This window comes from Crocuta crocuta, unplaced genomic scaffold (assembly GCF_008692635.1).
Source record: "Crocuta crocuta isolate KB4526 unplaced genomic scaffold, BGI_CrCroc_1.0 scaffold59, whole genome shotgun sequence".
In the NCBI taxonomy this organism is placed as follows: domain Eukaryota; kingdom Metazoa; phylum Chordata; class Mammalia; order Carnivora; family Hyaenidae; genus Crocuta; species Crocuta crocuta.
This window is the reverse complement of record NW_027551578.1, coordinates 892,042-906,605: the sequence shown is the minus strand read 5'-3', so window position 1 is coordinate 906,605 and position 14,564 is coordinate 892,042. Positions and strand designations below refer to the sequence as shown.

The window sequence follows — 14,564 nt, the reverse complement described above, 5'->3', positions numbered from 1 at the left end:
GACAACTAGCTCAGAGCCTGGAGCCTGTTTCAGATTCTGTGTCTCCCTCTCTCTCTGACCCTCCCCTCCTCATGCTGTCTCTCTCTCAGAAATAAATGCTTTTTAAAATTTTTAAAAATTAAAAAAAATTTAAAAAACAAAAACAAAAACTGGATAGGATGTTTTGAACGACAATACAACTATGGGAGATCATCTTATGGAAAAAGATAGAAGGAAACAGCTGCAAACATCAGCTATAAAAGGAAGTTTGGAAAGATCCTGATGTCTAGCCATGGAAGATTTATTAAGGTAAACAACGGGACTGACTCAATGGACTACTAGGTAGCCAATTAAGCTACCTTAATTGGAGATTAAGCATCTCCAATGTCTTTATACACCCAAAGATGTTACTGCAGTATTACATGGGGAAAAGCAAGGTAACCAAAACAAAACAAAATTGTATTTAAGATCCAATTTGGCAACTATACATTTCCTTATAGATACATCTAGATAGATGCAGAGGGATGAAAATAAGGTATGCAAGATGACACACGCTGTTTGCAGCTGATACTAGGAGTGTTTTTACAATTTCCTTCTTTTTCTTTTCGGAGGTTTTGCCACAAGAAAATATATTGCTTAGATATCTTGAAACGATAATTAAGAGTATTTCTTAGACTAAACAGCAACAACAAAAAAATTCCAAAAGAAACTTGAGAGAGCTGAGGCAGGAAGAGCAGGTGGGAACAGGCAGCCCTGGAGGGGTCTACGCCCCACACCCCCACCTGCCGGGCAGCCACCTCAGTGCCTGTCTCGAAGCCAGTCTCAAAGCTCCGACAGTCCCCGGCTCCATCAGAAGGTATACTCGGAGCGAAGGCAGAACAAGGGACAGTTCAGGAATACTTCCCAACTTATCTGAAGGATATAAAAGGCAACGGTATTTAAACGGGACTTAAATTACAGAGCCAGGTACCTACACAGCTTCCAGTGGGAGGAAGAGACACCAAACCCCTGGATGACAGAGACAAAACCACATTTGGAACATCCACAATGGCCATTTTTTATTAAATTCACCTTATTATCAGGATTCTACAGCAACACATACTGCATAAAAAGACACATTAGAAAAACATTCAGTTTGGAAAACATGGCTTCCTGTAAAATACAGTATATGTCACATAAACCCACATATCTCAACACTACAAATTAGGACACCTAAAGTCTCTCACTATCCAGCTCTCTCAGAGCGGGGAGCCAAAGCCACCCCACAGGATCCCAGCTTCAGGCGGCGTATCTTCTCTCCCCTTCATGCTTTGCCTTGTGGTACTTCGCATAGTCATTGTACAGCTCCTTAAAGATGTCTCTCACTCCGGGCTGCAGGGACACCCGTAGGAACTGGACGTCTGGCTCAATGCAGAGGTCCAGGATGAGGTAGATACCCTCCTGCAGGAGACCTTTCACCGCGGGGTACAGGGTGACCTGGAAAAGGAGGGCACGCCCCTCTGTCAGAGCAAGCACGCAGAGAACAAGCCTCGGACAACCCGACCCAACCAGGAATTTCAACTTCAGCCCCCAAGGTGAGAAAATTATCATCTTGCATATAAGCATTCGTATCTTAAAAGTTTATATTTTAGGGAAATAAAAGCCAACTTGAGTGACAAAAACCTGGAATAAAACATCACAGAACCACAGTGGTAGCGTTGCTGTTCAGTAAATGATGCCTCCATGCCTACCGGGGGCACATACAAACTAGAACCTTTAAATTTACAAATCTTATAAGGGCCACCTGCACATGGTGCTACATTCTTCAACCTGACCAGTCACACTGCAAGCTACTCTCAATAGGATACCAGCAGCGATGTTCACTACGTGACTGACTCTCACCCCTGCCCCCGCACACACAGCAGGGCAGGGGGGCAGGGGACGGGGGGCAGGCTCCAACGCTCTGCAAACAGATCAGTGATAGGCCTAAGTTAGTATTTAGACCACATCATATCCAAACAAATCAGACGTGATTTATGATGATGGTTAGTACATCTTTTTATTTCTGTCAACAATGACTCAATGGGACCTAAATTTATAACATCCCCAGAATGGCCAAATGAGTCTTTGAGCCCAGAAAGGTCTTTCTTCCCTGAGCTTCTGGGTCAACTAAAATGGGGGGCCCAGCAGGAAGGATGCGCAGCCAGCTCCAGCCTGGTGACACTGGATGTGGCACACACCCCCTCAGACCAGAGGTCCCTACTACCGTCTGGACAGACAGGCCAAGGGGACAGGCTCTGTGCACGCCTGCCACAGCTGCTCCGGTTTCAGCTGAACCTGGTGTTCACCGTCGGATATCCCAGGCGCTGTAACCAAAACCAACAGGAAGGTTCCCGCAGGCAGGCCTGGGATTTGGCAGATTCTTTAGGAAGGTCTTAATGGCCTAAGAGTTAAACTGCAAACATATGGCTTTCGGTGAGAATGTACCGTATTAACCAGAAGTCTGAGTCACCAAAGCCAAAGCAATGCTGGGACGTATGTCCCTCAAGAGGCAATCTGTGGGGCGCCCAGGGGGCTCAGTCGAGTGAGTGTCTGACTGGCTCAGGTCACGATCTCACAATCTATGGGTTCAAGTCCTGCATCAGGCTCTGTGCTGACAGCTCAGAGCCTGTTTCAGATCCTGTGTCTCCCTATCTCTCTGCCCCTCCTTCACTCCCGCTCTCTCTCTCTCTTTCAAAAATGAGTAGGGGTGCCTGGGTGGCTCAGTCGGTTAAGCATCCGACTTCGGCTCAGGTCATGATCTCATGGTTCATGGGTTCAAGCCCCACGCCAAGCTCTGTGCTGACAGCCAGCTCACAGCCTGGAGCCTGTTTGAGATTCTGTACCTCCCTCTCTCTCTGACCCTCCCCTGCTCACACTGTCTCTCTCTCTCTCAGAAAAAAATTTTTAAAAAATGAATAAACGCTAAAAAAATTTTAAAAAAAGAATATTTAAAGAGGCGATTTGTTTCTGTCACTAAGATGGTGCTCGTCTTCAAAGTTACGGTCATTTTCACATGATAGCTCAAAAACTGTCTGATAGATGATCGTCCTACATTTTACTGTTTATAGATGATAAGAACACTTAAGGACTGGGGAGCCTGGGTGGCTCAGTCAGTTAAGCGTCTGACTTTGGCTCAGGTCATGACCTCGCAGTTCGTGGGTTCGAGCCCCGCGTCGGGCTCTGTGCTGACTGCCAGCTCAGAGCCTGGAGCCTGCTTCAGATTCTGTGTCTCCCTCTCTCTCTGCCCCTCCCCTGCTCATGCTGTTTCTCTCTCAAAAATTAATAAGCTTAAAAAAAATAACACTCGGGGCGCCTGGGTGGCTTAGTCGGTTAAGCGTCCGACTTTCACTTAGGTCATGATCTCGCGGTCCGTGGGTTCGAGCCCCGCGTCGGGCTCTGTGCTGACTGCCAGCTCAGAGCCTGGAGCCTGTTTCAGTCTGTGACTCCCTCTGTCTCTGACCCTCCCCTGCTCACGCTGTCTCTATCTCTCCTAGAAATAAATAAAACATTTAAAAAAAATTAAAAAAAAAAAAAACACTCAAGGACTGAAAGCAGAGCTATGATTTTACTATGTAAAAGAGCTATGAAGTAGTATTAGGGAAGGAAGGAAAAAACAAAATGAAACAAATATACTGAGTCATACTAGCTGAGTGTGGATACTGGAAGTTAACTGCTCATTTATTCATTTACTCATCACTCACTAGACAAATAATTCTACCTCCAAAGGCAAAGGAGGTGAAGTACTTCTCCCAGTGGCAGAACTAAGACCTGAACCCCGCCAGTCGAAGGCCAGGTCCTGTGAGCTCCATTGTCCCCTCCCATGGGAACTCAACAGTCAAAGGCCAGTGTAGGGCACACTGCTCTGCTGGGTCACAGAAGACCAGTAGCATCCAGTCTGCACAAACACCTCACATCTTTGTGTCTCAGACAATTTATTTATAAAACAAGGGGGGGAACGTCAGTTTCTACAACACTAGGATCACTGACCTATGAATGAAAAGATCTCTAAATAGCCTAAAAGGACCTTATGCAGGATGGGCAGTACAAAGCTATTTACTCTAGGCTATCAAAATACACAGCTGTAAATTTGATCTACAGATAAAAGAGGAAAGTGCCCATGGCACATCCCCACTGTGACACACCACTGCACAGAGAGTACAAGATCTGTAGGAGCCACTGCTTGTCTCACCAGGTCACTTACCCTCACCACTGCCAGACCTGCACCCATGCCCTCTCCCCATTTAGCTGTACCTGCTCTCTAGCCTTTAATTAAACTTACAAATGTCTTTCTGGTCTAGAAAGATTTACAGTGCTTAGCAGAAGCCTCTGTAATGGAATACATATGGAATATTTTCTTTATTACTTGAGTTAAAAACCAAATGAAAGATAAAATGTACACTCTTGCCAATGAATTCTAGGATGCTACAGCCTTAGATAATTCCCAAGGCCTTTAGCTTTCAAGATTAAAAATAAAAAAATAACTGATAAGCATAAATTAGACATGAATAATGAGGCCAAGAAACCAGAGACTTCTCATAAAGTAAATCTCAGAATAATAATTAGTGACTTAAGGGTTCAAATTATCACTTCCCTTCCTGGTCCTTAGTTAAGGGATATTACTAGCTCCCATTTCATTCTTCACTGAAACAGAACGTAATGCCAGCTTTTCTTCCCACAAAGGCTTACATATTAATGACTTGGGTGCTTGGGAAATCTCAAGATTCTATAAAAATGCTAAGTAATTCCAAGGAAACCAAACCCAAAGCCCATCTCTCACTCAAAGGCTGACTCGAAGGGGTCTTTCCAGGTTGCCACCAGCCCTTCCCTGCCTGGGGGAGACCCTGTGCACAGCTGCGGGGGCTGGGCTGCACCCTGCAGGGTCCTCCCCACCCACGCGCCATCTCAGACCCAGGTGCCCACCCACATGACAAGCATCTCCGCTCGCTGAGAGAGCAAGGCCAGTGTGTCTGAAAATTATTTTTATAATTAGACTCATCCTGAAATGGGGTCAGGATGAAAACAGATACACCACCATGTTTTCTGAGAAAGCTCATTCAACCCAATCTCCCTTGAGAAATCTCTAACGTGACAAGTTTACCAATGGGTTTAACGTTACTCTTACAAGTTTTACAAAGGGGGGCTATTCTGCAGACAGCAATACGAACACCACAGATGTACATCTACACCTGCAAAGTAGACAGCTACACACATAAACACACTAGACTTAAAAACCCTGACATTCCATTTAAAGTCAGATACGAAGTCCTATTGTGAACTTCTACACGCAGGTCACACAGGGCCTCGTGGAACTTAGAAAATAGCACACTGACATTCCGCAGTGACAGCACTGCTGCACGATGAATTAACTATCCACGGTATTGAGTCAAAAAGTCAGATTAAACAGGACAAAAGCATTTTTGTTTCACGTAGCTGAACGAATCTGCCACTCTCTCTACCGTGTCCTCACCCTGAGTGTCGGAGAGCAGCTGACTCACATGTGTGATGCGCTCCAGGAGACCCCATTCCGGGTCACCACCAAGCCTGGCCCCATGAGAGTGCCTGTTCTCAAGCCTGGAGAGCACTTCATCTTGCTCTCACTCCACAGACTAACTACAAGAGGCCCTGAGGCTTGTGCTAAAGCAAGGAGTACAGGGTGTACCCAGCACTGCCAGCCTTTGAACGTCCCCTCACTCATCGCCTGCGGGGGGAGCTGCTGTACCCGGCACATGAGCAGGACAGCCTGCTGCCACGCACGGTTTGGGACCATCGGGCCCAATGTCGCTCGCCACTGTGGTGAGGAGCCCTCTACCAAGGACTACACGTGAAGGCATAGGTGAGAGCGAGCAAGCTCGGTTTACCTTCTGCACCTCCGTGACATACTGGGCCACCATGAAGGGGAAGAACACTGTGAACTCCTCGGCCCGAGCCGCGATGTGGCTGTACATCCTTTCCACCAGGCGGGCACACTCTAGGACCACCGATAGGTCATCTGTGCTTCCTGTGGAAGGAAAGTGTTTCCAAACCGATTAGTCCAAAACCCGGGCATTTTAACCCTTCTAACATTATACATTTAATACAGCTGAAAATTATTCAAGTCTTCTCTTTTTTCCCCAGACTCTTTAATTGCCTTATTTTGCAGACAGAATGAAGGAGACAATATATCCAAATATTTAGTTCACAAAGGAAAGAACACTTAACATACTCAACACTACACAGGTTGTTTTTTTTTTTTTTTTAAGAGGCCTAGAATAATCAAGACTGTGAGAATGAAATCTGATTGCTATTGTATTTAAAAAGGAGATGGGGGTCTATAAGTAAAATTTAAATTGAAAAATTATCTTTAAAAATCATTGTTTTGACATCACATGGTTTTAAAGATCAAAGGCCTAATTAATTATGCCTTTGCCTGCTTATGTTTCAGAAACTGTGTAGGCAGATGGATATAAGACTCGGCCACCACTAGTAGAGGTCTTCCTATCATCCCTGCTTTACTTTCCATTTCTTAGTTCTTCCCACCTTAGGGTGCCAGGACCCCACCCCCCACCCCCAGGCCTTAACAAACTGCTCTCAAGAACTCTAAGGGCCTACCTTGTCCCCAAGGCCCTGGTCACAGCCTCTCCCCGAGGCCTTCACAACACAGCCAGGTGAGGAACCCCAGGACCTGCCAGAACACCTTCCCCAACTTTCATTCAGCAAGAAATAAACCCATTTTTAGAAAACTCTAGAAACTGCGAACAAATCTACAGTGACAAACAGCAGATCTGTGGCCGGCAGGGGCCAGAGCAGGAAGAGGCTACAGGAGGGCTGTTTTGGGGACAATGCACATGTTCTATATTTTGATTGTGTTTACCTATCAACACTCATTCAGGACACCCAGGTGGCTCAGTCGGGTAAGTGTCTGACTCTGGATTTCGGCTCATGTCATGATCGTACAGTTTGTGGGATCAAGCCCCACGTCAGGCTTTGCACTGACAGTGCTGAGACCACTTGGGAGTCTCTCTCCCCCTGCTCCACTTGTGCACACAGTCTCTCTCTCAAATCAAAACAAAAAAACCAATACTGATTCAATTGTATACTTTAAACAGATGCAGCTTGTTACACATATTTTATGACTCAATAAACTTGAGTTTTAGAATGCATAATGCCTTTTTTTAACACCTTGTGTATACATACAAACATCTTGCATTTTTTCTAGATACAATGTAACTTTATGAAATTATATAAGTTTCTTTTTTTTCCTAGTTTATTTGAGAGAGTGCGAGCACACACACACACACACATGAATGAGCCAGGGAAGGGCCGAGAAGGAGCATTTCAAGCAGGCTCCACGCTATCAGCACAGAGCCCAATGAGGGGCTTGATCTCACGACTGTGAGATCATGGCATGAGCTGAAATCAGGAGTCAGACGCTTAACCAATTAAGTTACACAGGCACTGCCAAGTTACATAAATTTCTAACATACACTGGACATTTCAATAGGGACATACTTTAGTGAAGTGCTTGGATATCTAGTATGTACTGTTTCTTCCCTGTTCCCACTGCTCAGCACACACATGCATTTCACATGAATACATAGCATTATTACGGCCACAGATTTCATGTGTGGTTATTAAAGAGTGCATTAGATGTCAACAAGAAAAGAGTATGAAGGTAAAATTCTACTCGTTTAAGCTGTGAGCACATCAGAGAACAGGGTTTTGGCAGATGGAAGGGAGGTCACTGAGCTGCACCAACACAGACATGGCAGAGCCATGCTCATGACCACTCCCCACGCCCCTCAGAACACATGGCAAAGGACACGTTTTCAACAACATGCAGGACATGCCTGTAATAGTGTGTGGGGAGGGCTCTGATCCCCCACTGCTCAGCAAGGGGTGGAGAAGGGTCTTCCCTACACGGCTATTTCCCATCTCCTGTGCAGGCAGGGGTCACTAGTAAAACAGGGAATCTTCCTGCTGAGCTCAGTCATGACCTCAGGGGCCCTGGTACAGAGCTGCCATCAATCACCACCAGCTGATCATGGCTAGCAAGGGAGACGGAACCTGTTTCCCAATCCTGCTCTAAAACACATTCACACTACCACACTGGCACCAACATTACAAGGCTCTGCCCCGGGCTGGGAGAAAGCGACACACCTCACTCTACCACGGACTCATCTCAAAACCAAGCAGAGTAAACTTGGGAATGACAGGCCCGCATCCCTTTTCTCTGTTCGCAACAGTTACTGAAGTCTACAAGTCTGAACCCATTCAAGTGATTCAGGCTGGAGGGGGAGGAGTTGAGTATCATGCATTTGTTCCTAGTCCATCTACACCTGTGGCCACAGGAGGCCTTGTAGACCCCCTGAGTTAGACACCCCTCTTTGAGGTCCCAGAGCACTCCATCGGGCACCCTCTCCGTGTGCTCAGCAGCACTTCTAACGGTAGGGTCTGTTCCATGCTATGCAAATTTGAAATAGAGCAATATAGACTGCCTCAATTTATATGCAAATTTTTAAATAATGAGAATCTCCCCCAAATTAGAAACTTTGCAAGAATCAACAGCCTTCAAGGCTGAACACAAGCTGTACGCATAATTTGTGCTATCCCCACATGGCAGTTCACTTCACTGGTAAACAAACACAACCGTGCCAAGATAAGTCTGAAATGGTGACTTGCCAGATCTCGTCCCTTTAATAAAATGAAACGGCTCTGTAAATGCCTGTTCTTTTTTAACTTCCTCAGCAAACAAGGGACTCCTCTAGGGCAAGAATGGGATGGTACTCACTTTATATCCCTCCTACATGACAATGAACATTTCTTGAATTTAGAGCCTTTTCTTTTTCCCAGAAAAACAACTAATTTGGTTAAATCAAAAATGCACTCACCGCTTTAGACACAGCAAAAACAAAAACAAAAACAAAACAGTGACAGCTTGTAATTTAAAAAAAACTATTTGGGGTGTTCATTTAGTGATCTGAATATATCTTATTTAAACTCAACTGCGTGAGGGGCACCTGGGTGGCTCAGTTGGTTAAGTGTCCAATTTCGACTCAGGTCATGATCTCATGGTTTGTGAGTTCAAGCCCCGCACTGGGGTCTGTGCCAACAGTTCGGAGCCCGGAGCCTGCTTTGGATTCTCTGACTCCCTCTCTCTCTGCCCCTCCCCCGCTCATACTCTGTCTCTCTCAAAAATAAAATAAAACATTAAAAACAAAATTAAAGTCAACTGGGTGGTTTTATTTTCCGTAACATACGAAGACAGAGCCACCAAAAGATAAACACATTTGAAATCATGTATCTAATACTGTTACTTTTAATTACCTTTATCTTTTTGCCTCCCTTCGTGCATAACTGAAAATACCAATCTATTAAAACAGTTCAAGAAAGAAGGGATGGCTTTCAGCATTACCTGTAATAAGAGACAAAAGAACATAAGCACATGTAAGTTACTGTTCATTTCAAGTTCTACTTTTTTTTTTTTAATATTTATTTTTGAGAGAGAGAGCACGAGCCAATGAGGGGCACAGAGAGGAGACACAGAATCTGAAGCTGACTCCAGGCTCTGAGCGGTCAGCACAAAGCCCAACATAGGGCTCGAACCCACAAACCATGAGATCATGACTAGAGCCGAAGTCAGATGCTTAACCAACTGAGCCATCCAGAAGCCCCATTTTTTTTCTTTTTTTTTTTTTTGAGATAGAGAAAGCACACAACTGAGTGAGGGGCAGGAAGAGAGAGTGCAGAGCCCGAAGCAGAGCTCAAGCTCACCCAAAGCAGGACTTGTGCTCATGAACCATGAGATCATGACCTGAGCCGAAGTAGGATGCTTAACCAAATGTGCCACCCAGGTGCACTGTATTTATTTCCTTCTTAATTGTATCTATCAGGATGCTCCAAACAGTGTGGCAATCTCTTTTTGCTTGAACTTTCTGGGGAAATTGCTCATCCACCTTACTTGACTCTTTAGCATTTGTTTTAATGATTTGGGATAGGGCTTTCGAGCTTCAAAACTTTAGGAATCTAAGAGAGTGATCAGTTTAGAATTTGCTCAATCTGTTTCTGTTACTGTAAGCTGTTACTAATGCATTCTGGAAATGGGTAAAATAAATAACAGAAGAAACAACAACCAACATAGTCAAGTATAACTGCACCAGAAAAAGATGGTATAAAGCAAATCCACTTAAAATAAGATTCAAAACTTTTCACTTTTTAGTGATGAAAAGGTCTGGAATTTATCTTGAAAAATGATACAAAAATTTTAGTTTAGTTTTTTTTTTTTTTTTTGAGTGAGAGAGAGGGCATGTGTATATGCTAGGAGGTAAAGGGTGGAGGGCAGAGAATCTTAAGCAGGCACCAAGCCCAAACTCGGGGCTCAACCCCACAACCATGAGATCATGAGGACGTGAAATCAAGAATTGGATGCTTATCCAACTGAGCCACCCAGGAGCCCCTATATTCAACCCCTTTTAGATGTGAATCAAAACAACACACTACCCAATAAAGCGGCCATGAGCTGCATGAGACTACTTAAACTTAAGTAAAATAAAAACTCAGTTTCTAGTCAGACAGCTCCTAGATCACGTATCAGTGGTCAGGACACATGTGGCTGGCGACTGCTGTGAACAATGCGGATACAGAACATGCCCGACTGCTTCCAAGACCTAGGGGACACACTGCTCTTTTCTCAGGATTCTTAGAAGGAACAGGAGTCAATCAAGCGCTGGGATTTTTTTCGTTGGTATAATTTATGCAACCAAATTCTTGATAGCATAACATCTCATTCTCTACATCAAATTAGCAACGTCACAGCATGCTCGGAAAGAACTCAGTTTTGCAGAATTCCAGAGCTTCGTCAAATTTCCCCAGGACCCCTCAGAATCCTCTGCTCTCAAACTCATTAAAAGCACATGAATCTAGAGCCAGACTGAGTTCACAGCCTGGCTTAGTGCGGCACCAGCTGCTGGTCGCTGTGCTGGGCACCCCGGCTGAGAGGGCCTCACGCCGGCCCCTTTGGATTTACCTATGCAGATCCTAGCCTGGTGCTTTTATCAGCTCAACTATGCACCCGGCCATCAGTGTGATCACGCACCACGTGGGCCCCCTTTCCCAGTCTAACTCGCAGGCAGTGAGTGAGAGCTGCTATTATGAGTCACGTCACGCTTTACTACAATCCGTCGTTATACCTGTCAATTTTCTCCTCTCACTAAATGGTCTAATTCTGCTAAATGATCATTTGTTAATGGTTCTGCAGGAGGTTCCCATGGCTTTCTAATATTGCTTTTCTTTTTTTTTTTAATGTTTTATTTATTTCTAGGAGAGAGAGAGAGAGACAGCGTGAGCAGGGGAGGGTCAGAGAGAGAGTGAGTCACAGACTGAAACAGGCTCCAGGCTCTGAGCTGGCAGTCAGCACAGAGCCCGACGTGGGGCTCAAACCCACAAACCGCGAGATCATGACCTAAGTGAAAGTCGGACTCTTAACCGACCAAGCCACCCAGGCACCCCCTCTAATATTGCTTTTCATCGACTGCATGGAATCCTGCGTCTTTTGCAAGGCCAGCAATTTCAGCTCTTAATTGATTTGTACCGCATGCATATCATACGGTCACATTAAAAAAAAAAAAAATCTAACCATCAGCAGAGAGATTTAAAACGAAGATGCACACAAGACAGCCAGGGCCAAAGGCAAGTGATAAGCGGGGAAGACACTGGAGTAAGGCCCAATGTCATGAGTGCTTAGTTTACCAGAGGATTTTTTTTTTTAAAACCTGCACTGCTGTCAGGTCTCTAACTTGAAGACATTACAACAGTTAAAAATATTCACCTGTGTCCGCATCTATGTGTACACAGCGTATCTATAGTTCCCACACATCACATGTATTAGCACTGATGCATTGGGAAAAACATAGGCCAAAGATCAATAGTCCTGAAAATAAGATTTAGACTCAGCTGGGTGACTTTGGTCAAATCCCTTAGCAGCTCTGAGCCTCAGTTCCTTTACCAATAAAATGGACTATGATCTACTTTACACGCTTGCTGTAAGGGGGGAGCAACACACACAGCAAATGTTCAATACATGTTGGCTGAACTGGACTGTTTTCTACGGGACATTTAGTTTAATTTCAAAGGCGGCGTACTGTAAAACTGTAACTCAGGACGCCTCACTTCCTACACCCACCCATCTGAGTTATAAACCCATGAAGAGACCTAGGCAAGTGAGTGACATTTAGATAAGTGATCCGCAAAAACAGAATAATTCACAATGAGCTTCCTTAAATAGCTAGTATACAAACGCTGTTCTGAGCGTCAGACCCAACAAAGATGAAACTCACTCAAACAGCCTGGTGTGAAGATCAAACATTTTTGTGCCTGAGAAATCACTGTGCCCTGCAAAGCACGGGAACCCAGAAGTGTGCGTAGCCAGCCACTAGCTTTCCTGTCCTCCAGCAGTGAGCTCTGCCGCTTCGCTGGCGCCGGCCCCGCCTCCTCACCTTCGGGTGACACTGCAGGATGGAGAAGAGCACGTTGTGCACCCGCAGGAAGACGCTCCCGTACTCAGCGGGTTTCAGGTGATCCAAGGGCACAGTGAGCAGAATGCTGAAGGCCAGGCTGACGTGGTGCGGGTTGCTGATGGTCGCCTCCCCCTGTCGCAGCAAGGCTGCCAGCACGTCCAAGATGGGCCCCACCACGGCCAGGGGCACAGGCTGCTCCTGACAAGCCTCTCGGTTTTGCAGCTATGGAAAAAGACAGAATAAAGGAAAGAAAATGAAGGTGATTCTCTAAAGGGAAAATATAACACGTGAAGCAGACAGAAATAAGAACTCAAGCGACAGAGGCAAGAACGTGCAAAATGAACTGACAGAAGGCCCTCTTCTGAAGAGACCAGGAGGCCACTGCTCCATCTCCTGTGGTGACCTCTGTGGGCTTGTTGGACTCAGTGCCTCAAAAAGAAATAATTTCTTACAAGAACTGAGTCACCCAGTTTCTCAGAACAAGGAACCTTCACATCAGATATACCTAATATTATTTTCCCAAAACGGTCATTAGTTTTACATATCTATAAATTAAAGTTCCTCTGTTACATTTCTTAAAAATCAGCTCTAGGTAAGATGTTTGGTTACTGTTCTAGAGAATAAAGAGACAGGACTCAAAATGATGAGGGGCAGCCCAGGGTCTGACTATGTAAGCTGGGAGAGCTCTCCTGTGACCCTCCTCACGCCGCCACATGTCAGCAGCAGCCCCACAGTGCCTTTCATGGTGCCCATCTGCCCAGGGACGCCGGCTGTGATGGCTTCACCCTGTTAGATTTACCAACATGCGTATTAATGCAGCCCTACCATGCACAACACCAACACTGATCACACAGCACACGAGCCCTCCCCTCCCCCGCCCCGAGCCTGCACTCTCCCTCCTCGTCCCCACTACACTCACTAGGGAAAGACGACTGTCACCCACCAATGCAGAGTCCCAGAAAAACAACGAAGCAACAGACCAGAACAGGAGACAGTGTTAAGTCTGCTCCTTAGATCCTTCTGCCCTGAGAACACACTCATCCAGGCCAGTTCTCTCAGGCAGCACAAGAGAATTACAGCAAATAATGATGGTAAAATAGATATTGCTCTTTTGAACCCCAGTGCAAGAATACTGACTGGAGACTCTAGAGGGCAGAAACACTGAGGCAGTGCTGATTAAAACGAGGGTTTTGTGCAGGTCAAACAGAAAGTCATGGGACTCCACGCATGTTCACCAGGTGCCAAAATCTAACATCAGGTGCGACTGTAACAATAATCTATGTGCAACATCACTATCCCATTCTATAAAGCCACTTTTTTCTCACTGTATCATAGATTTTAAGGGTACACCCACCCCTACAAATGAATGAATGCACTAAACTGACCTCAGAATTCTTGGGGACAAAACAAGACCCAGAATTCCTTCTCCTCTTCTCTACTTTAAGCAGGCTTCCACGGGAGCCCCATCTGACCACTGCGTGTCTTCCTATACAGCCCACCAACTGCTTCCCGGGGCTCCCTGACACACCCACACACCATCTCTGCGGCGGACACACCACAGACAGCACACACACGCACAGGAAAGCACTCTACTGGCACCCGTCTTTAGGACACGGCACCCAGAAACACGCTCTGCATTAAGGCAGAGGTGCAAGAAGCCGAAATGCAGCCTTCTGTCCACACAGGAACAGGGGTGAAGAGTCGGAGGGCACACCCAGGGGTACTTACAGTCAAAGCCATGACTATCTGGGGGCTCACACGCCAAAACAGACTCGCCTTCTCTCCGCTGAGTGGGCAGCTCAGGAGCAACTTGATCAATGTAATAGCTGACAAAGTGGCCTGAGGGAAGAGGGACAAAACCTTAGCAGCAACAGCCAGCTCTCTCCTAAGAAGTATATCTTGGGAGGAAGCCTGGTCACAGGTGCTGAAGAGAGACAGCAGGGCTCGCCAGAACCCCGGTGTCACAGGCATGGACAAGACCTGGTTTGGGCTAAACCCTGAGGGTGAGGCCCCTTCCATCCTCACACAATCAGGAAATCAAGGAGTCAGATGAGCTGATCTGTGGCAAAGTAG

The 14,564-nt window shown here is 45.8% G+C and overlaps 1 protein-coding gene across 5 annotated transcripts in view; it reads right to left on the bottom strand.

Moving 5' to 3' along the window:
• Positions 1 to 1,011: 1,011 nt before the first annotated feature.
• Positions 1,012 to 14,564, bottom strand: part of URB2 (URB2 ribosome biogenesis homolog) — a 29,222-nt gene continuing 15,669 nt past the window's right edge. For 3 of the 5 annotated variants that reach the window (XM_077751672.1, XM_077751673.1, XM_077751676.1), the window contains exons 6-10: positions 14,220 to 14,330; positions 12,471 to 12,713; positions 9,304 to 9,391; positions 5,859 to 5,998; positions 1,012 to 1,455 (exon numbers count right to left, since the gene is read on the bottom strand). In XM_077751672.1, the coding sequence (XP_077607798.1) occupies positions 1,258 to 1,455; positions 5,859 to 5,998; positions 9,304 to 9,391; positions 12,471 to 12,713; positions 14,220 to 14,330 (780 nt within the window). In that variant the 3' untranslated portion in view covers positions 1,012 to 1,257. Of the gene's footprint in view, positions 1,456 to 5,858; positions 5,999 to 9,303; positions 9,392 to 12,470; positions 12,714 to 14,219; positions 14,331 to 14,564 lie in introns of those variants that run through there. The other 2 variants (XM_077751677.1, XM_077751678.1) reach the window with 2 other exon arrangements.